The sequence below is a fragment of the Thunnus maccoyii genome, chromosome 4 (genome assembly GCF_910596095.1).
Source record: "Thunnus maccoyii chromosome 4, fThuMac1.1, whole genome shotgun sequence".
In the NCBI taxonomy this organism is placed as follows: Eukaryota; Metazoa; Chordata; class Actinopteri; order Scombriformes; family Scombridae; genus Thunnus; species Thunnus maccoyii.
Window position 1 is genome coordinate 5030642 of NC_056536.1, and position 22839 is coordinate 5053480.

The window sequence follows — 22839 nt, forward strand, 5'->3', positions numbered from 1 at the left end:
ACACTGCAGCTATATGCTGGTGTCACAGTGGTATTTTCAAAGATGTCACAAGGTCAGTGTGTTTTTCTGTCTCCATGAAAAGTGCTTTCATTGTCAGTGATGAAAAATTAACTTGTGGTTAGACATGTGGTTGCTGTCTTAAACTAGGCGTTTCAGTGTTGTTTGGTTCGGAATCCGACTCTGAGGGAAGCCAAAGCCAAGCAATAAATTTTACTGTTGAAAATATCTGCCATTTGCTGTGGGGGTTTTTTTTTGGGCAAACTGGCACAAAAGTAAGATCAGAGGCAAAGTTTAGCCAAAGTGTCTTTATTAAGCACATGGAGGTGACATCAAGACCACAGTTAGAAACAGGAACATTTTGGAGTGATGATCTTTTTTAAATAGAACTGAATGCCCAATTATATTGCATCTGAAGAACTGGACTCAAATATAAACTGTATAATATGAAAACCTTTTCAAAATTGGAAACCCACTGACTCACAATGTTAAGTTCTTCATCATTATGAATGTGAATTAACAGAATTTACAGATGTATTAAAATGCTGCCCAGCATGGATGAATGGAATCCAGAATAGTTTATGAAATTACAGTAAATCTGGCTTTAGCTCAGCAATAAAACACAGGCTATGACTGCTCAATAAATAAGCTGTGATGAAGCAAAACAACCTGGTGGCACAATTTAAAAAAACAAATAAACTTAAATACCTGTATATCATGCAAATTGTACAAGGCATTAGAAAATGAACAGGATAGTTGATCAGCGATACCAGTTATTTGCCAGAAAGAGTATCACAAACTGTATCTACAGACCTATCTAATACAATGTACAGAAAATTGGACAGCTAGAAACTATACAGTCTGGTAGAAGGATGGGTGGCAACATTTTATTTTAACCCCCTATTTCACATTTATAAACCATGTATAAACACTTAATACATGGTTTAGATGTAAACTATCTGTAACATCTGATGAATGATTGACAATATAACATTTGCAATCATATAAACTACTTAAAAACAACACACATAATAGATTTATCTATTATATTTAATGAGGCTGAAATCTCCGAGAGAAATCCAGTAAGTGGAACCCGAGTTAAGATTTTTTTTGTCAAACTACTATTTCTGAGGTCAAGAATTAACATGTCCTCGAGTTTTCATCATACCATGACTTTCTAATAATACATTTTACAATAATTATCATTTGCTTTTCAAGATAACATTGTACATGTGCATTAACAGTTAATATGTTTTATAACACTCAGGATGTTTTCATGTATGTATATATTCATAATTATAAGAGCGGTCATACCATATTATTAATCATTAAGTATGCTATATAGAAGTTTTAATTGTTGACTAATAGATTAACACTTAAAATGTCTTTATACCCACTCACAGTGTGTTATAAACAATTTATTAGGCATTTATACATGGTTCATAAATGTGAAATAGGGGGTTAAAATAAAGTGTTTCCAAACGGACATCTAAGAAATCAAGGCCAGTATAATATTTGCATAAGTGTGACCACTTACTGTATACAGCACTGCTGAAAGCCTATAGTTAGAAATGATAAAACCTGGAAATAAACTGTGTGCAACACAATGACAAAAAATGACCAACGTAAAACCAGGTATCAATAACCAACTTGATTATTACTTGTGACAGCTTTAACATTCTCATTCTCACATTATTTATTGCAGTGGCCATCCATTCATGCATGACCCAAAAAAACAATCTCAGTTCACTAATGTTGTCTTCTCTGCTTACTCCTGCATGTGAAGATAGAAAGATGTCAAGTGTTATCAGGAAAACACAACAACCAAAACGGGAAAGGCAAGTGGAATGTTGTGCTACGGTATTGATGCTAAGGGAAAAAATAACAATAGCTTAAAAAATTTAGAATGAAAAAAACATTGCCCAGGATTTATAACTTCCTCTGTGAATCTGCTCATACCATTTAAAGGCTGATATTAAGGTCGCATGTCTCATTTTGGAGTTTTCTGCACTGTGGGTGGGCATCTCTCCATTCAGGTAAGTCAAGTCTGTCTTTTCATTTGTCTGTTGTTTCCTTATGCTGGTGTTGCTCAGACTGACATTACACCAGCTTCTTGGCCTCAAAAAAGCTTTTGAGGTGCTTCATCTGCCAAATGCCTGTGACGATGAGGATGAGCGTCTGAGCAATGGACCACCAGAGGACACGTTGGTTGGTGCTCTCACTCGTTATGCGAAACCGCTCCTCGCGATACTGTAGGAGACATAACACAGTGACCTCACTACAGCAACTGTACCTCATTAACTTAGGAATAAACCTGTCATCTCTGGCATGACTTGGTGTATGTTGTTACTAACCCTCTGGTAGTTTTGCTCCTTCTGGACCTGTTCAACTTGGTCTAGAAGCTGTCGGACTCGCAGCTGCAGCTCAGTGAGTTTGTCCTTAGCTGCAATTTCAGGATAGTTGTTGGTATGTTCTCCAACCTGAATATCCAGATGCACTCTCTGCAATGGTGTGAAACAGATAGTTTTAAGTCTATGTGCCTGTGTGATAATAGTCTGATAGTCCAGAGGGGCGTTTCATAAAAAAAAGCTCAGAAAAAGGTTTATTTTGAAGTCTGTTTGAATGAGGATTAAGCAGTTTCATAAAGTCAGCTAAATTATAAGATTTTTTGCACTATTATTACCCCATTAAAGGGCAATATGGCTTTGAAAACAGCAAAAAATTAATAATAACAAACAGCAAAGAAAACATTTCATTTTCGACAGTGCACATGTTAACAAATATGTGCCAAAACTTAAAATCTCATTTCAATTATTTTTCAGTCCAGTACAGCCCATGTGAAAATGTAGTAAGTACTGCAAATTGATTTGAGAGATACCGAGTCAGGCTTGTACCACAGCCTGGAAAGTTTCCATGGTAACTTAAGTCTGACTTATTTAAATCTCTTTAATACAACAGTCATATTAAAGGAAAATAATGTTGACTAAGTCCATACCAGTTTTCCTCCTGCAAACAGAGCCATTTTGGTGGAGTTGGAGTGCAGACAGATCTGATGTTCTCCAGGAGTGTGGGAGGTAAAGGTGAACCGTCCGTCCGACCCATATTGACGAGAAAGGATAATCTGGAAGAGTTGTACAAGAAAAATCTTTAGATTCTCCTCATATATATGTAGGTGTGTTTACTACCTCCTATTTATATCCCTCTTACATTACCTTTGTATCTGGATCCTTGATCTCCACATGCATCCCAAGGCCAGGGGTGGATGGAAGGAAGGAACTGGTCTGTTTGTCCCACAGCTGAGTCCTGTACTTTCCTTTCAAACAGGCAAAATGAAACAAACACATGCAATCAACTTAGCGAGACTGCTGCAGTAACATAGCAACAGAATTAAAGTTACAATGACAATTGAATTTGTAATATTGATATAGAAAATTGGGATGTTAAACATAATGTAACTGAAACATTAAAAACATAAAACAGAAAAGCATGAAAAGCAAGTGCAAGTGAATGCAGATGAAGAAATATGACTGAAAATACATGCAATGTGGGAATATTAACCCTTTCATGCATGAATTATGATAGTCTCAGTCAGGATTTTTTTCCTAAGTGTTTTTATTCCTCTTTAGGCGTGAAAAAAAAATTGAACCTCATTTTTGTTTTAACACGCATTTTTCAAGGAGTTTGTCCAACTTAGTGGACAGATGATTAATTGTCATTTTCTCCCAACATAAAATCAATACTTGGAAATTTTAACAATTGCATTACTCCTTAGTTGTTACTTGATGTTACAAAATTTTATGTACCTGCAAGGGTCTATTACTATAGAAGGATTGGCAAGATGTTCCTGAGCTGCGGAGCATTTCCGGCCGACAGGCGGCCATCTTGGTTTTGAGCTTTTACAGTCTATGGTTTTGAGAAATTTGTGTTGCACTTACAAAGGCTGGCCAATGGATGGTAGCGTATGGGATGACACACTAGAGTCCACTGTGTTGGCTGATGTGCAACTATACCATTAAAACCCATGCATATATAAGAAAATGGCTTTTGAATAGCTGACCACTGTAGTGACCACTATGCATGAAAGGGTTAAATGCAGTTCTAATGGTAAAAATATCAAAATTCACATCTCATTTTCTGCTTCTCAGAGATTCTACATGCTTTCATGTATAAGGAAGAACTCCCCATGCACAGCCAGTATTTTCAGACAGGTGCTGGTCGGTCGCAGGAACATATAAGGTGAAAATCAGAATATACCACCGCACACTGTAATGACTTTACTGTGACTTTATTGAGAGCTCTCAATAATTTATATATATTTATATATATTTACACACTGTTTAATGTGCTGCAGCTGAGCAGCTAATTAGCTATCTGGCTGCTAACTGATGTTGGCAGTGCACATTACCCCAGTGAATGTTTGTTAGGTTGCTCGTTCAACAAACTAAGCTGCAGGACAAGACGTGTGTTTGTGTTTGTAATTATCAAGTTTTGATGATGTGGGCATTTACCATTTCAAATTAGTGAGAAAGCCGGTGAATGAGAGAAAGAAAACGTTATTTTCTGATTGTTTCACGGCGGTTACAAATAGACATGTCCACAACTGCACCTCCACACAACCCTGCGGAGGTGACACACCTGAAGATTTGTCCAAACTTTTGACTGGTGCTGTATGTAAGAACCGGATGTACTGTAATGTGCAGGTTATGTGTCACAGACAAACACGATGTGCATTGTGAGCCGTGCAGATTCAAATGAGTGATGAGTGAGTAATTGTGAGCTCGCTATTAAAAAAACGATAGTCACCACAGTATTATTGTCATAAATAGTGTATTTTACAAATGCCATTTACGTTACCTATGATTTCAAATGGAAAATAAAGACTTTTCACAATGTGTTATGAATCTTATTTTATATACCAAGATAACTACATTGCCACCATAAAAACGGTGGCCGTGAAAGACAGTTAACAATTAAACGAATTGTTTAATTCCACTTTTGAACAATACCCCTTTAAATACAAGATAAAAATGCCTTGTTACATAGAGGAGACCTATTCTTCTTAATGTAAAACATAAACTCAGATGTAATGCTACCGCCCACTGACTGAATCCGCAGAAAAAATACTCAGTGGTGGTTTATACCTTGTCAGAAAAGTGAGACGTTTCTTCAAACCGTCAAGTTGTTTTGTCTTTCTTACTGCTGTCTCTCACAGTCGCTGCAGCATCCTTACTGAAGCCAGCTGGTAACTTAGCTATATTAGCCTGCATTGCTAACTAGCTCTGTCACGCTGACGGCCCGACAACTTACCGATAACCATGGTCTCGTCTGGAATTTCCTCAATGAAACACTTCTTCTCCGTCTCTCCTATGTGGAAGTAGAGTGCGTAACTTGGATAAATCCAAGCTAATATGAAAACAACTCCAGCCGCAGGGACAGGTAGCATTATGTAGCCTCTTTCACTTTGCGCACATCAGCACAGGAAGCGCCGGCGCTGGCGTCATCACGTCAACCCCACTGCGGGAGGAGGAGGGGGATTTCCGGATGGAGTAACCTTCCTTAACTTGCCCTGAGCGCAGACTCTCAGGCAGCACTCACCAGGCTGGGTTCCTTCCGCACACCAACTCAAGGAAGAGACAAGCATTGATCAATTAAATAAAGAAGTGAGGGGCATGTGTTTGACAGCATTATATGTTCTAAGACCTTACAATTTTATAATAGCCTAATAATAATAACAGATTTAATTCGTACTGCACTTTTTATTCGCAGTGAATCTCAAAGTGCACCAGTGTTAAACACATACAACACACAACATAAAGAAAATAGTAAGAGTTAAGATGAAAAAGGTAAGGAACCACTGGACTAAACTAGCTAACTCTATATAAAGTAGTTCAAACTAGCTCCACCTCTAGCAGTTACAACAGTAACATGCTGCTTACACATTGATGCTTCAGTATTAATAATCTAATGATGTCATCTATAATATAATAATAATTCTATTTATAGAGCACTTTTCAAGCAATAAGCACAAATTGCCATCCAAAGGTGAGGAAATTCAAAACATTATCAACATTAGGGACAATTGCAAGAGGTAAATAATGAAACATGCAAATACATACAAATATGCATACACATACATATATACATATATGCATATACATACACACATAAAAGATAAAAACTCTCAATGAAATAAGATAAAGATAAAAATGAAAACTCTCAATGACAGAAATAAAAACCAACAGCTCATGACCACAGAAGTGTAGACTATCAGCTATCAGGAAAAGCCATTCTGTAAAAGTAAGTTTTAAGATGAGATTTAAAAGCAGCAACAGTGCCAGCTGACCTGATGCTCAGTGGAAGGCTGTTCCAGAGCCAAGGAGCCAGTACTGCAAAAGGCTGTATCACCGTTTGTTTTAACCTGGACTCTGGAATAGATAGAAGACCTAGACTGGCAGACCTGAGGGGCCTGTTTGGACAGTAAGGTGCAAGGAGCACAGTTACATACTCTGGCACCAGATCATTCAGAGCCTTGTATGAAATCAAAGGCACTTTAAAATGGATTCTAAAAGACACTGGAAGCCAGTACAATGAAGCCAGGACTTGTGTGATGTGTGAGAATCACTTTATTTTGGTCTATAGTCTAGCTGCTGAATTTTGAACAACTTGGAGCCACTCCATAGCTCGATTGTTCAGGCAAGTAAACAAGGTATTTACAATAATTAAGGCAGGAGGATATTGCTCCAGTTTTACACCCACCCAAACCACCCAGATTTTTTGTAGCTGACTTTATGTTGGCAGTGAGGGGGCCAAGGAGTTTCTGTATTTGTTTTGAGGAGTGTTCAGGGCCAATGATGATATGATATATAATAAATTATATATAATAACATATTAGTCAGAGGTATCAAACCACTACGTTTGCTTTGATACTTTAATTACATTTTATTGCTTTACTTAAATAGGTTTTTCATGCAGGACTATTACTTGTAATGGAGTATTTTTACATTGCTGTATTGGTACTTTTACTGAAGAAGGCACTTCCTCCACCACTGTATAAATATATATAACATACAGTGGACAGGTGGTCACGTTGGGTACCTATAGTATTAATTTGACAATAGACGTGTATAGTTAAGCACAGGGGGCGGGATTTGACTGAGAGGAAGTACTACCAGGGAGGCTAAACTCGGGGGAAAATAACACCAATCGTTTCCTGAGCTAACAACACTCGGTTCGGCTTTGACAGATAACATTTAACTCATCTTAAAGCGCTCAATATATAAGGATAACCTTACAAAACAGGGCAAAATGCCTTTCGGAAGATATACAGTTTGTTGATGTGGATCAGATTTTATGTCAGTCAACGAGTGCCTCCGATTACCCAGCTGCTGCTTTGTTCGCTAGCGCATAAGCTAAATCGCTAGGTGTCTGCCATTAGCCAGGATAAATATCCTTTGTGAATGAGTTATTCCGGACAACAATAGTGAAAAAGAACAGAAGGTAAGAAAAGTTTTATAGCTTTGATGTAGCTGTTGTGATCTAAAAATTTGTTCTGAAAACATATTATATCCTCTCAGAAAATAACATGGTTTTAGCTATAATAAATATGAGTTGGTCTTGTGTTTTGAAATCATATTACAAGCTGAAATTGACGACTTGTATTTTTTTACTATGCGTATACTGTAAATAAATGTATAAAACAAGGTATGTGTCTGAATCGCGCTCTTTGCCTCATGGTATTGGGGATGACGTAATGTTTTCCTCCCGTTCACCAACACTTGTGTGCAGGTTAGTTATGTGGCACAAAGATGAGTATTGGCATTTCAACAGTGAGTCATTAGGCCAATGTCCGCCAGCAAGCCAAATAGCTTCCTCAGACGGACCAGGATTTTGACAAGAGATTAAACTGAAAGTGAAAGCAACTACATGCACCTCAGACCGCGTAATGCTACGCGATGTGTCCGCATGTGAGGATGAATGCGGGTGTTATTACCGCAGTGATGTTACACATTGATAATGGTTAAATGAGGTGTGTATTTGTGTGTGTGTGTGTGTGTGTGTGTGTGTGTGTGTGTGTGTGTGTGTGTGTGTGTGTGTGTGTTTGTGCGCGCGCGCGCGCGCGTCTGTCTCCAGAGGAGGATGATAATGTGTGATAATGTGGATGATAATGTACATGTGTTTTCTAGGGATGGTGCAGCCCCAACCTGATGGCCCCATGCAGTGGGACATGTCGGGAGAGGAAAGTGGTGGGGCCCTCAGGGTCCCACCAGAGCTGGCTGCCAATGAAGTGGTGACCAGGTTGCTGGGTGACAACCAGCAGCTCAGAGGTACCATAAAAAACAATTAAAACCATAAAGTACAACTTAGCAAATTTTAGACATATTAGAAACTGTCTCTCTTTGGACGCAGCCATGCTATTTATGCATGCTATGATTCTTTCCCATATGTCTTGGTGTAACGGAACGTAGTTGATCTATGATCCGTACGGATCGCCCCCAACGGTTCGGCACGCATGTGAACCGCGGCTTCATTGCAAAATTTAATGTCTCATTTAAGACAAAGTAAACAAACTGCTGTAAGTACAAGTCATGGACAGACAGCGCGTTGCTAACAGGGATTTTGAAGAGCAACGACCAAACCAGCATCTAACGGTTAGATGCTGGTTTGGTTGTTTCGGACCCGTTAGATTCTAACGGATCCGAAATGACAGCTGCAGGTATATTTACACGCAGTTTAATGTGCTGCAGCTGAGCAGCTAATTAGCTATCTAGCTGCGAACTGACCTTAGTGGTGCACTTTTCCCCGGTGAATGTTTGTTTGGTGGCTCGTTCAACAAACTAAGCTGCAGGACAAGACGTGTGTTCATGTTTGTAAATTATCATCAAGTTTTGATGATGTGAGCACAGGCTGTTGTTTCATTCCCTACCATGTCTAAAAGAGGAAGGTATCTTCTTCTTCTATTTTATATATTTTAAGATATATTCAAACCTTGGACATCTTAAATGTTGTTTTCATTTAAGACCATGGGCAAAAGTTCCTTGCTGTAAGTGTTTTACAGAATGTATGGAAAGCAAAGTTTTATTTGTCTCCCCCCTTTTTTTTCTTTTTTTGCTGATCCCAAAAATGATCCGATCTGGGACTCAAATCCATGATACGATCCGAACCATGAGTTTTGTGATCCGTTGCACCCCTAGTCTAATTATATTACATGTTTGGGGCAGTCTGGAGAAACAGCCATAAGACCTCTTGAGTGCGTATACAAAAAAAAAAAAACTCTAGACAGAAACCCATGCATTTCTATCACTGTAGAATACTGGAGAAATACAATTTCTTGAGCTTTGAGAATTTTAGATTATTTTCAAATTTGTGCCTTGTTTATAAAATTTTTAAATGATTTGGCCCCTCCTCCACTATGTGACTTTGTGTACACTCACTCAGTAAGTTCTATTAGGTCTTCCAGAATATCCTCTAAACGAGATTGTACCATACCATTTTATCACACTGCATTTGGGCAGTCAGCATTCTCTGTAAAAATCACAACTCAGTGGAATGCCCGACCTGACGGCTGCGGTTCCATCAGTATGTTTAAAACCAAATTAAAAAGTCTGCTCACAGCTACTCAGCTCTGTAACTGCTGACTCTACATTTTATCTCATGGCCTTCTCATGATAATGATAAGGTAGTGATTTCATTTAAACAGTTAAAGCATTTCTAATAATGTGCAGATGTGGGCAGTACAAGTTTGTGAACTTGTGTTTTCTAAAAGTAAAACAGCTTTTAAAGAAAGCCTTTTTCTGAACAACAGCCACTGTGGCCACTAGTGGTTATTATGGGAGATCATAAATGCTAAAACGTAGTGGAGTAGCACAAACTGACTCAGTAATGTCACTTCCACAGCAATACCTATCTAACTTTAGCCAGCAAAAGCTGCTGATTGCACCAGACCAAGTTACACTGTAGCAGTAAACCCTTGAGTGTATTGAATTTAGAAAGAGTGTGTTTTATCACTTAATTCAACATTTTCTTTTTATGAGGAATGTATTATTCATTCTTTCAAAAATTAGTTTCCCTGTGAAGGGTTGGCTCACAATTTTTCTAGTCTATCTTAACAGGTCAGGTTTCCAAATGAACATTGAAACATGTTTTCCTGCCATAATCATTCCTCTTGTTCATACTAACCATTAGAAGATCCTTTCATAATGCACTTACAATGTAAGTGATGGGCAACAAAATCCACAGTCCTCCTTCTGTGCAGAAATGTATTCAAAAGTTTATCTGAAGCTAACATAAAGCTTCAGCCATTCAAATGAGTCAAATCAAGTAGATATCATTCAATGTTACTGTCTTTTTAGTGCCAAAGTCCCCCTTTTTGTTACTAAACTTCCATCACAGTTCAGAGAACAGAGAAACACTGTCTGAGGAAACACAAAGAGAGAATTTGATGCTAAAAAGACTTTAAATGTGGCAGATATCCACTTGATATGACTAAATCAGAATGCTGGAGCCTCATATAAGCTTCAGATAAAGTTTTAAATACATTTTTGCACAAAATGACTGTGTACACACTAGGGATGTGCAGAGAGCCCAGTATTTGTATTTGTATCTGTATTTGTTTAGGCAGCAAAATTATTTGTATTTGTATTTGTATTCGAATAAAAGTGGAAAGAGGCTTAAAAATCCTGTTTTTGTTTTTATTATGCTTTTAATTTTAGAAAATGAAAGTCTTACAATAAGTGTTTATGAATAAACTGCCTTACGAAGGAGGTCCCCACACTGGGTTTTGAACTGGAGTTTCCCTTCATCCTTCTGTCCTTCAGAAGCCTTGCGGCGCAGCAACCTAGCTTTGCGTCAGCGCTGTGAGGAGATGGAGGGGTGGCAGAGGAGGACAAGGGAGGAAAGAGAGTTTCTCAGCTGTCGTTTCCAGGAGGCCAGGGCCCTGGTGGAGAGGCTGGCCCAGGAGAACCACTCTTTACAGAGCCTGGTGAATGGACCAGCCTCTTCCTCTAGCCACTGCTGTAGCTCCAGCCAGACTGAAGACCTGCAAAGCCGCCCAGCGAGGAATGGACCCCTGGATGCTCCACAGGTTAGATAGTCGAGATTTACACATCTCCTACTTCATATTCACACATTGGCAAGTCTTTTTACATATTAACATATTAGTTACACCATTTCATAGCTACTACTGTTATAATACACAATCCTACAATGGTATATGTATAGAGAGATTATATGTATTATTTCACTTCTTTCTAATTGGTTCTTTTTTCTGTATATATTGTACTGTAGTTTTGTGCTCGTACTGTATTTCCGTTTCCATGGAGAGTCCCATTGCTACTGAGAAGGAAAGAATGAAAGAAGGGGGTGGCAGAGAGAGTTTTCCTGTCCTGTGACTAAATCTGGTCTTATTCATACTCTCTTCAGTTGGTAAACAACAATGGCCTGAATCTCAGCCCAAGTTTCAGTCCTTTAAAGCTCTGTTCAGTCCTCTCCTGCTCTCTGTGATATACTATACTTTGTTTTGATACAGCCAAACTCACAATTTACTTGTTTCTATTTGCATATTTTTATGTTTCTTTAAGTATAAAATATTGATTTGACGGCAGCTCCTATTTTCTCCTATTTTTTTGGCAGTACCTATTTTCCCAAGTTGCAACTCTGTGTTACTGATCAAATTATTATTAATGATTATGACATCTGACCGAACAAACAAAAATGCAGGTAAACAACAACAGATCAGCAGGTCAGAAGCACGGTCAGAAGCAACAAACATTAACATTAACATACAACCCTAACACTGAGGCTACATAGATAGCCTCAATTCACTCTCCACCTGCTCTCTGCAATCACTTATACTGTGATTCAATGCAGCTAAATTCACAATTTAGCTGTTCTCATTTACATATTATTTATACATTTTTATATATTATACTTATACATTTACAAATATTCAATAGGGATTTGATCACGACTCACAAGTACTACCTGTTAACCAGCAGTCATTCCTGCTATATTGGGCTATATTGACAATAGAAATTTGAGATCACAGAGAAAGTTTGCGGTTGTTCTGTGAGAGTACAGCCACAAAGCAGTACTACATCTAAACAATGTGTGTTGAGCATGTATTCAATATGTTTGTTAAACATGCAAAATGTCAAATAATAGAAATGTGGCAGCTGAAGACTAGACACTCATTCTGAAATGTGGACATGCCAGTGCAATGGCAAAATGTGTTTTTACCTAGTATGATATTCAGTCTTATTTCTGTTGTGTCTGCCAGACTCTGGATCAGCAGGAGAAGAAGAGAGTTGAAGAGACAGATCAACACACACAGACCACTCCCCCTCGCAGCCTGGTAAGATGTGTGTTTGGGGACGCTGTTGATCCTGCTGGCATCTCCTGTTGTTTTTTTGGTTTCCAGTTTGATGCACTTGATTATCTTTCATCTAATGGGTATGTCTGTGTGTCTAGGGTGATGAAAGTGTGCATAGCTCCTTGAGTAGCACCCCCCCCACTACCCCCACCTCACTTTCAGAGGTAAGGGGGGAGGTAATGGGCAGGGAAAATGGCCAGGTGAGGCAGCTCACTCCATCCCCATTGCACATCCGATTACTGGCACTTACTCTGTGTCCCTCCCACTTCTAGGTCAATTCTTCACCCCACCTGTCAGTGCATTCAGGCAGAGGACAGAAATCCTGACTTCCTACTGAGAAAAAAATACGGAATGGCCTATCATACGGAGTTGTAAATCCTAAATGCCTCACTGCATTTTTAAAACAATTTAACAATAACATGGCACCAGTAATCTTTTTATCGGTAACTGTGTTTTACATTCAGTTCAGTTCAGTAATCTTTAGGTCATCCGTGCTTTTTCTTTTGCCTTCCGAGCAGGAATTCTGGATTGAATGGAGGTTGGATGCCACTGAAGTCTCTGCTTCTGACTTTGTACGGAGCACAGCATTAACACACAGCTGTTAGCACCACCAGTTTATCCCTCTCTCTCTCCTTTATATAAACCTTAGTTTGTGCACTCTCACATCTTGGTGTATTTCTACTTTTTGCTTGGAGTCTGTCATGTGGTCTGTCTCTGTCCATTTTCCTTCCTCCTATCATCATTTCTCCCTGCCTCCATTCATCCCAGGTTCTTTCACTTTTTCACGTCTTTCTCCGCAGCCTGTGGAGGGTGCAAATGACTTCCTGCAGCTGCTGAAGAGCCATAAAGAAAAACTGGAGGAAGGGATGAGAGAGCTGAGGAAGAAGAACGAAGAGCTGGAGAGGGAGAGGGACGACGGAGAGAAAGAGAGAGAGCGAATGCGTCGCTGCATTGACCAGCTACTGGCCAAACTGGCTCAGGCACAGGTAACATTAGCTAATTAGTACACAGATTAATGTGGAGTAATGAAGTACAACACATGAGCAGGACAGACATAAGGGAACATATACAGTGGTTGTTTGAGTTGAGTAATAAAACAGATAAAGCAATGACATGTGAAAAAAACTCTAATATAGTAGTGTCCAGGACCAGCTTCCACATAGGGGATTCGCTATTGTGAAAACAACTGCATTTTTTTAACATAACCTGAAACCTGACAAATAATGTATTATAAAATGCTCCTTGGCATATTACTGCTGTAGGTAGTAAGCTAGTTAGCCAGGCATGCTAACGTTCAGTTCGAGCAGACAATCCATTCCCTAAAATGTTGTTCTTGTGTTTTGGTTTGATAACATGAATGGTTTTCAGTGCTTTGTTTTTGACAGGCAAGCAGTGTTACTGAGGAGGTTGTTCCACATCGCTCTGAGGCACAGCACTCCTCTGACTGGTATGACATATTTTCCCCTCTAACATCTACAACATGCAAAACTTCAACACATCATTGTTGGCACTAAACTGACTTTCTGTGTGTCATTAGCAGCTTTGGTACTGAATGCTGTTTAATGAATCTTAACTATACTACAGAGGGGCAATACAGGCAATGGAGAAAAAAATAACTAATTTGTGTTTTCGATTTAATAATTTGTGCTTTTGATTCAATAATTTGTGCTCTCAATTTAATAATTCTTGCTCTTGATTTAGTAATTTGTTCTGAGATTTAGCACGAAAGTGTTTACAGTAAAAAATTCTGTTATCCCTTATATTATTAGGGATATCAGAGATAACACAGTGTTGTTTTTAAAGTATATATACACATATCTTAGTTCAAGATCAAAATAAAACCTTATTAAATCCAAGCGATCCATAGTGAGGGTGTACACCGGACAAGAGACTGGCATGAAGGTGAATTCCATCAAATTGAGAGCACAAATGACTAAATCAAGAGCTCAAATTACTAAATCAAGAGCTCTAATTTATTTATTTATTTTTTCTATATGGTCCCTTCTAGGCTCTGTACTATACAGATATCTGAAGACAATTCTCTTCTATGGAATAAAGACACTAGAATGTTTTTTTTTTATTTCTGCCTTTCTTATCTTAATAAAACACTCACTTTTGAGATGTCTTCTTCCTCCTCCTCCTCCTCCCTCTCTTTCTGTTCCCTTTTCCAGCTCTAGCCTGGCTAAACTCACAGAGCAGCTTCAGGCCACACAGGGCAGGTGAGCCCACAGCTCTGTGTGGCTTTCTCTTTCTCACTGTGTGCATGTCTGCTTTCTACAAGTCTGTCTCTTCACCACTGTGTAGCTGTTACTGGCAGTGCCTGTCTGTCATGTTTTTGAACTTTCTTTTGCGTTTGTTCTTTTTTTGCATTTGTTGTTTATTTGTAAGGCACATTTTGGATTAGATATAGTCATATTTTATTCTGATATACCATTACAGCGATTAATTAGTCTGTCAATAATTTGAGTTTTAACCATCTTAGCTTTTAATATCATACTGGCAAACTCAAATGGACAATGTCCCAACCAACAGTTCACAACCCAATGATATTCAGTTTACTGTCTTTGAGGACTGCAGAATCCAGAAAATATTCACATTTGAGAACCTGGAAGCAGAGAATTTGAAAAATTTCTTCTTAAAAAATGACTCAAAACGATTAATCGGTTATCAAAATAGTTGGCGATTAATTTAATAGTTGGCAACTAATTGATTAATTGACTAATCATTGCAGCTCTACAAGGCATGATTGCACCAAGCATAACCACACACTTATCTTGTTTGTACGTGAATAGAATCAGATGAATTGATGCAATTTTTGGGGGGATAAAAGTCAACTTCTAAGTAATCCTGACTGGACTGAATAATTTAGTTCACGTTAACATATTATATTAGTGGCATACTTTGCTCAGTGTTCAAATAGAATCTTACACCTAACACTACTGTAGCAGCTTAGGCTAATGTTAACATTAGTGCCACAGACTGACTGGCTGACATCTCAATTCTGAGTCTTTTATGTTACAAAACTTAAAACAATTATGTGATGTGCTTAAAAGTTTAATTTTGAAATTACGACAACTCTGTTCATTGGTTGTCTTTCTACTAATGCTAGACAGCTGCAGAACTACCTACTAGCTACACACATGTCTGAAATTGACACGGGACAGCTTGCCACTCTGTTGGTCTTTTATGAACAGCAATAAAACAATCTTTGGCCAAGCGTAAATTTACAGACACCGGAACACAGAGAGCATATTAAACAGAACCGAATATTTTTGTTGTTGTTGTTTGTTGCGTGATGAACTCATAGAATAAACTCGTTTATATTGTATTATATTATATTATATATTTGTGGTGCCTATGCAGCCAGTGGTAGAATGTAATTTGTATTGGCTTTGTATTTACTGCAGTACTGTTCTTGAGTACAGTTTTGAGACACTTAGTTTTTATGTTACTCTATACTTCTACTCACCTGCATTTATTTCAGTTATACTTTTCACATTAAGATTTTAAATCACAAACATGTGATCCTTTTATAAAATATGGTTTATTGATATAGATTAAATAAATAAGAAAAATGATCCAATCATATAATAATAAAACACTGACAGTGGCCATTCTGTATAAAGAGTACTTTTACTTTTTAAAATACTCCTATTTTTGTTGCTAATATTACTGTATCTTTACGCAGAAAACATTTTGAATTCACGACTCATACTTGTAATGGAGTATTTTTAGTGTCATATTACTTTTACTTAAGTAGAGGATCTGAAGACTTCTTCCATGACCATACAGAATAACTGTTAATTAGCTACAGCTGAGTAAATTTGCCAGGAACAGTTGCCAACTAAAACTGTCACTTGCTACAGGTTCAGACATGTAAGTTATAATCAATGTTTCCCCTATAATTGTACAGAACGAGAACAAGAACCCCCACCAGGCCAAAAAAATATTTTTTAATGCCAAAAGTAACGCCAAATATCCATTAATTCAGAAATCAATAGCGTTTGGGAGCCTCTGTGCAGCACTGTTCCGTGAGTTAACCTAACATGAAGATGCTAAACAGAAAAATAGAGAACAGAGAAATATGTGGCTGCTGAGTCTCCCGACTTTTGCTCAGCCCCCACTCGCTCTTGCAAATTGAAAATTGAAAATTGTAATTTGGATAAAAAAGTAATCAATTGCTCAGCTCTCCTTTATTGTAGTAATAATGCATACATATGCATATATTAGAATTTTGATTAAAACTTGTTAGTGTACTTTTGTAATATCCGAGGTTCTTTATGAATCTTTTACTTTTGTAGGTATCGGGAGCTGGAGGAGAAGCTTGACTACCTGCAGAAGAGTTCAGCTCAGCGGGACAGAACTGAAGCTATGCTCAAACAGAAGGACAAAGACTGTGAAGCTCTGAAAGCTCAAGCGACATCTCTGTTAGGAGAACTGAATGAGAGACAGAGCTGCCTGGACAAAAGCGAGCATGAACGCAAAATATCGGAGGAAAAGTAAGTTGTCACTTCAGCACAAACACATAGGTAGTGCTGACCAAATGAGACTTCTGTGTGCTTGCCTGTGGGTGTGCATGTGTGAGCTGATGTGTTGCTCATTCTCTGTATTTGTGTGCAGGCTATGTAGTAAGGTGAAGGCCCTGCAGGTGGCAGAACGGGACCTGGAGGAGCAGAAGAAGCAGCATCATGTGGCCATGGACAAGCTGCTGCTGCAGACCCAGAGCCTGGAGCAAGCCCTGAAAACAGAGAGACATGTCGTCACAGAGGAGAAGTGGGTTCACCAACACACACCCACACACACCCACACACACACACACACACACACAGATAATAGTGTCCCAACTGGTTATTAAGATTCTCCACTACCATAAGAAAGATTTCTATACACAAGCAATAAATGATGTTCAGTGGATTTTCTCTAAACAAGAGATATCAGAAAAAATGTTAACAAACTATTTAATATCAAGTCATGTAAAAACTCTGACTTTGTTGCTCTAAATCATGGGAAATAATTGATTTGCATTTGTGCCACCGTGGTAACTCTGTCTTATCATATTAAATATTCAGTGAACAGGAAAACAAATCTCTTGTGTGCACAAGATAATATATAATTTTTTAATTTTTTAATTTTTTTATTTTACAAAAGATTTTAACTATTTTATTTTATTGTTGTATCTCATGTGTACAATATTAAAGAAAAAAAAATCGGGACTCTTTAAATTCCGTTAACAACACCATACCTGAAAATCAGTACAGTATATTGTACTGAATAGTAAAATTATGTTTCCTTTTTTGTTCTCTCAGGAAAAAACTGACACAACTGCAGCATGCCTATACATGTCTCTTTAGAGACTATGATTCTAAACTGAAGAGTGAGGTAAAAACACATTTAAACATCTATTAATCCTCTTTAGTTTTGCTATGTAGCTTATGGATTCATGTTTTAACATTAATCCCAGGGAGGAGATCTGTGCAGCCGACTAGAAGAGGCAGAGAGAGCACTGGCCCTGAAGCAGGATCTGATTGATAAACTGAAGGAGGAGGTAGAGCAACAGAAAGGCTCACTGGAGACTGTTCCTGTCCTCACCGCACAGGTACAGTCACATGCTGCTGGGCATTTCTGCAGACATGGCTTGGAAGGGGCTCATTTGACAGGGACGGTGCAGACATGGAAATTACAAATCTCAAATTGTTGCGTTCATTCATCTCAAAGTTTCATAGTCGCAGATTTTGTAGTTTGTTAAAAAAAAAAAATCTAAGCTAAGCATTGCTTGCATCACTTATCAAATACACATCACTACACACGCTAGCAAGTGATCACCACTCATAACTCTGTCCAGTTATGGCTATGCTTCTGACTGTGGTCTCTTTAACAGTAGGTTTAGTCTGTTGCTGGTTTGAAGTGTTATATTGTGTCAAGATAGAAACTTATTTAACTCATTTAAGCACTGTTCATAAGGGTAATAGCTCAACAGCCAACGATCTGCTACAAGTTATTATACTGTGATTGTTTCTGTGGCTTTTGCAGTGTTTTAGTAATATTTTAACCATTAAGTATCACACTTGTATATCACAGCTGAGCTGATGATTTAGACATTTTCCACTACAGGAACTTAGTGGTGAAAGAAGTGGTGCAGTTTGAGGCATTGATTCTCTTTCACATATATACCTAATGACCTTTAATTCAGAGACAGGATTTTATAACTGGAAATTTATCACAGCAGCAACTATTCCATTTTGTTGCGATGATAGCAGTGTTTTGCCGGAGCCCTCTCTGTTGGCAGTGAATGGAAATCACAGCCTCTGAGTCACTTGTCGGTTCTGTTCTGATCAGTCTATATCACCTACACCCACATTTTAATAGTTATACATGTTGTGACTACTGGAAACAAAGTAAAAGTTGCTGAGAGGCTGAAGTTGGGCCTTGTTTGCTGTTTGTCTGACGCACTACCAAAAAAGATTCACTGAGATAAAAAAATAAGTTTAATAACTTTTATTAATGAAAAAGATCAACTTATTATAACATGCACAAAATATACTCAAAATAATCACAGCGATCAGGTGTAAAACAGCGGTCAACAAAAAATACGGTGACCCACTCACCCTCTCTCTCTTTCTTTCCAGCCGGCATGCAGGTGAACAGGTGCTTATATTAACTATAGGATATCACCGCCCATATCCAAGTGACCTGATTATCAATCACTGTGATACCGTGCAATAATAAATAAACCAAAATAATCCAAAATATAAAGCAAGCAAAATTACTATTTTTCAAGTCATTCAAACTTGACAATTAATCCATTCATGGCTCCTACAATACAAGTACATTATGAAACAAAACAGCTGTAGGGGAATCAAGTAATATCTCTCTCCCTTTCCCACTGTCGTCATGTTTGCTCAGGCTGAGATCTACAAGGCAGATTTCCTAGCAGAGCGAGAAGCGAGAGAAAAGCTGAACCAGAAGAAGGAGGAGCTGCAGGATCAGCTGACTCAGGCCCTGGCTGAGATTGACAGGCTCAAACAGGAAGCCACATCACGGTAAGTCCTGTTCACAGTGCACTATCTATATCAAAGAAACATTATCCCTGAAAAGGAAAATTTACATAAAGGATGCCAATAACAATTGGCACAATGGAGTGCCAATTTGTGCCCTGAATGTGGACTTGTGGAAGAAAGTCGATAGCAGTGTGCTTGAATGAGTTATTTGAACTTTGAGTTCAGATCTGTCCTCATTCAGAGTTATTAGAGGTATTGAAATTGAAGGCAGACAGAGAAATTCAGCACGCATGGACTTTATCCTTGCGTGCTGAATTTCTCTCTCAGATGCTGCATCAGCATTTTTAGATTAGCTTTACTGCAGATGTCATCAAAAGCAAAACTGTCGTCAACACTGCCACCTCATGTTTGGAGTCAGAGCTGCATCTACATTTGTTCTTTGCATATTGTTACAGTTAACACTGATATTTCTAGACATTTCTTAAAGCCGGGCCATGAAAGTTGTCCATGTTCACCTCTCTTTCAGTGCACGTATGGAGCAAATGAAGCTCAGACACCTGGAGGACTTTTCAACACGGCCCTCACACATTCCTCCTCCACAAGGTACATCACAACGACACACACACACACAAATGCACACAGATATGAAGATATGTTGTTAGACTAATTGTCTAACAACTTTCATCCATGAATTATGATCCGTTTTTCCTGTTATTGACAGCATGCATTTTCACTAATAGACTGATAAATAGAACAGTCAGTTATGTGAAAACTGAAAAAAATGAATATTGACAGAAAAGCAAGATTAACATTTTGTTATGTAAGTATATAAATGCATTATATTTTTAGGTATAAAATGGATAGTGCCAGTCCTTGATAATGATTGGCTGAGCCGTGTTTGAAGTCATTGTAAAATACTCTATAAACACACACCTGTGACCGCATTACAAATTACTGCACCAATTAGTTGCCTACACAAAATTGTTATAAAATGTCAGATTTTGTTGTAAATTTTGATTTACTGGGTGTGTCAAGCGTGGATGAGTGGTGGAAAGAGATGGACAGGATAGAGGAGGAAGATTAAAAAGAAAGGAGATGCGCTGAAATTAATGGGAGAAATTGAAGAGCGGGAAAAGTCAAGAAACAAAGCAGGGACCGTTAAGTAGACTATGTGGTCCGTTTGCTGTTTTCAGGCCTGATGTCCATAGTCAAACACTCCTGTACCAGCAAAGATGAGAGCTAACATAATTGAACACTACTTCAACATTGCACAATTAATGGCGATATGTAGATAAATGTTAATAATCACCACTATCCTTAAGCATGCTTGACTAGCCTGATTAGCTTTTTCATCTGTGTGTTGCTTTGCTGGCAACCATTCAGCAAAATGTTGCTGAAGAACTACATTGCTTGGCAGAAGAGTCATTATTTGTTATCAATAAATTATTGCATTTCTTGTTGCTGTGTGTTTATTTTTTGAAACCTTGCCAGGTGCTTTATAAAAGTAATAAGCCACAAGGGTGTGGTTTACAGTGATTTTAGAACAGCTAAAGGGGTTCTAGGCACTCTGCTCGTCATTGTGCCTAACAGTGCCCCTTAGCTGTTCTAAAATGGTAAATGGTAAATGGACTGTACTTGTATTGCGCCTTTTTAGTCTTCCGACCATCAAAGCTCTTTTACACTACGAATCCCATTCACCCATCCACACACATTCATACGCTGAATGGGTACAGGGGCTACCGTGCAACCTACCCATCAGAGGAAATCTAATCATTCACACACATTCACACATTGATGGCACAGCCATCAGGAGCAATTTGGGGTTAAGTATCTTGCCCAAGGATACATCGACATGCGGACTGGAGGAGCCGGGAATCGAACTGCCAATCTTCCGATTAGTGGACGTCCCGCTCTACCTCCTGAGCCACAGCCACCCCAAAATCACTGTAAACCACGGCCTCTTGTGTCTTATTGCTTAATTTGATGGCATAATGGCATGTTGACAAATGACTGTGATACTAGTGGAATAATAATTGTATCCCTTATTGGCCCTTTTGATTATCATGGTTTTAATGGCTCCTAAAGTTGCAACCAATGTTGTTGTGAAGTAGTGTTCACTGTAGTGGCTGTTGTGCAGCTTTACTAATGAAAACCCAGGCATATACAAGAAATGGCTGAGTAGAGGTCAACTATAGTGACCACGATGACTGTTACCATTTTCTTTTCCTCCATGTCTCTGCTCCTGCTTTAGGTGTGTTCCCCGGTGGAGCTTTCAACACGGCGCCCCCTCCCTCCTTGTTCCGCAATCAGGGTTTGGTATCAGGTGGGGATCAAGGCGCAGCTGGAGCTGAAGAGCTGCCAGATTTATGTTGTCCTAAGTGCCAGTACCAGGCTCCAGATATGGACACGCTGCAGATACATGTCATGGACTGTATACAGTAACACCAGCATAGTTAAGGACATCATGACATCACAACACACACATACATACAGGGGGTCAAGGTGTTAGTTGCACCTTCTGCACCCTCTGCCATGCAAACACACTTACACAATCATATATACACACTGTGGATCCTACATGAATTATATTGAATGCGGTGGAATCAAGACAAGCGGCAATCAGATGACAGTATGAACCAGTGAAATAAAAGAACAGCAATTTAATCAGCATGGTATTTCTCTAGAACTGCTCCATGGATTCAGTTTCTGCTGTAGCTTTTCCATCCTTTTTTCTCCCAGCACCTGTTTTATTTTATTTCCCCTCTCCCCCTTCCTTGCCTCTGAGATGGCACACTGATACACATGTTCATCATTATTTGTACATGATCCCTGTCCCTTTCCTCAGTCTCATTTCTTGTCCCTCTTGACTCCACAGCGTAGTAGCAACTGAGGTAGATAACTACTGTACTCACTGTGGAGTAAGTGTGTATACTTTGACTGCATCATCCATTGTTACATACACTAGTAATCATTGGGCCTAAGGTGATGACATGTCAAAAAAAGTGACAATTCAGAGGGGTACCTTTCCCACAAAGGAGACAACACATGAGTGTGAATAACCTAGTGAGCTTTAAATAACGAAGTATATTCAAATATGTTTTGGTCATAAATGTTGCTAGTCTACATTACCTCAAAACATGTGTTATTATGTATTAGAGATGGGTTTACTCTTATTGAAAAAAGTAGCCATTCTCTGTGTCCTGTGCCTGTGTACACCTTTGACTGCACCACTGCTTTATCTCTGATGATAGACCTGACCCTTAACCCAACACACTTTGTGTGCTCCTTTTACTGTTTTATCTTTACCTGTAGCTCCTAGCTATTTATCTATCTGAATGTAAGCACATTGAGATTCTGTCACAGTTTGTGTGAATATTGTCTGTAATTATAGATAATTTGGAGCAAAGAATATTGTTTCACACTGTCAACAATTTACAAAATAAATAAATAGTTATTCATTAACTCTAAAATTTTGTG

The 22839-nt window shown here is 38.6% G+C and overlaps 2 protein-coding genes across 4 annotated transcripts; one reads left to right on the forward strand and one right to left on the reverse strand.

The window, feature by feature from the left end:
- Positions 1–290: 290 nt before the first annotated feature.
- On the reverse strand, positions 291–5522 carry tmed4 (transmembrane p24 trafficking protein 4). The gene is made up of 5 exons (XM_042408530.1): positions 5305–5522; positions 3210–3310; positions 2993–3118; positions 2352–2498; positions 291–2247 (listed from the first exon to the last, which is right to left on the reverse strand). The coding sequence occupies exons 1-5, from the start codon at positions 5438–5440 to the stop codon at positions 2098–2100; spliced, it is 660 nt and encodes a 219-aa protein (XP_042264464.1). The 5' UTR covers positions 5441–5522; the 3' UTR covers positions 291–2097.
- Positions 5523–7159: 1637 nt separating this feature from the next.
- Positions 7160–22534, forward strand: ikbkg (inhibitor of nuclear factor kappa B kinase regulatory subunit gamma). Of its 3 annotated transcripts, none has more exons than XM_042408524.1 (14): positions 7160–7494; positions 8181–8321; positions 10812–11077; positions 12272–12346; positions 12463–12564; positions 13165–13350; positions 13750–13811; positions 16666–16863; positions 16985–17137; positions 17671–17743; positions 17826–17960; positions 19268–19404; positions 19889–19965; positions 21614–22534. In XM_042408524.1, exons 2-14 carry the CDS (start codon positions 8183–8185, stop codon positions 21802–21804), a joined length of 1794 nt encoding a protein of 597 aa, XP_042264458.1. In that variant the 5' UTR covers positions 7160–7494; positions 8181–8182; the 3' UTR covers positions 21805–22534. The 3 variants fall into 3 exon arrangements, with proteins under 3 accessions (XP_042264458.1, XP_042264459.1, XP_042264460.1); XM_042408525.1 differs by having other exon boundaries at positions 12463–12528; XM_042408526.1 differs by lacking the exon at positions 12463–12564 and having other exon boundaries at positions 7163–7494.
- The last annotated feature ends 305 nt before the right edge of the window (positions 22535–22839 follow it).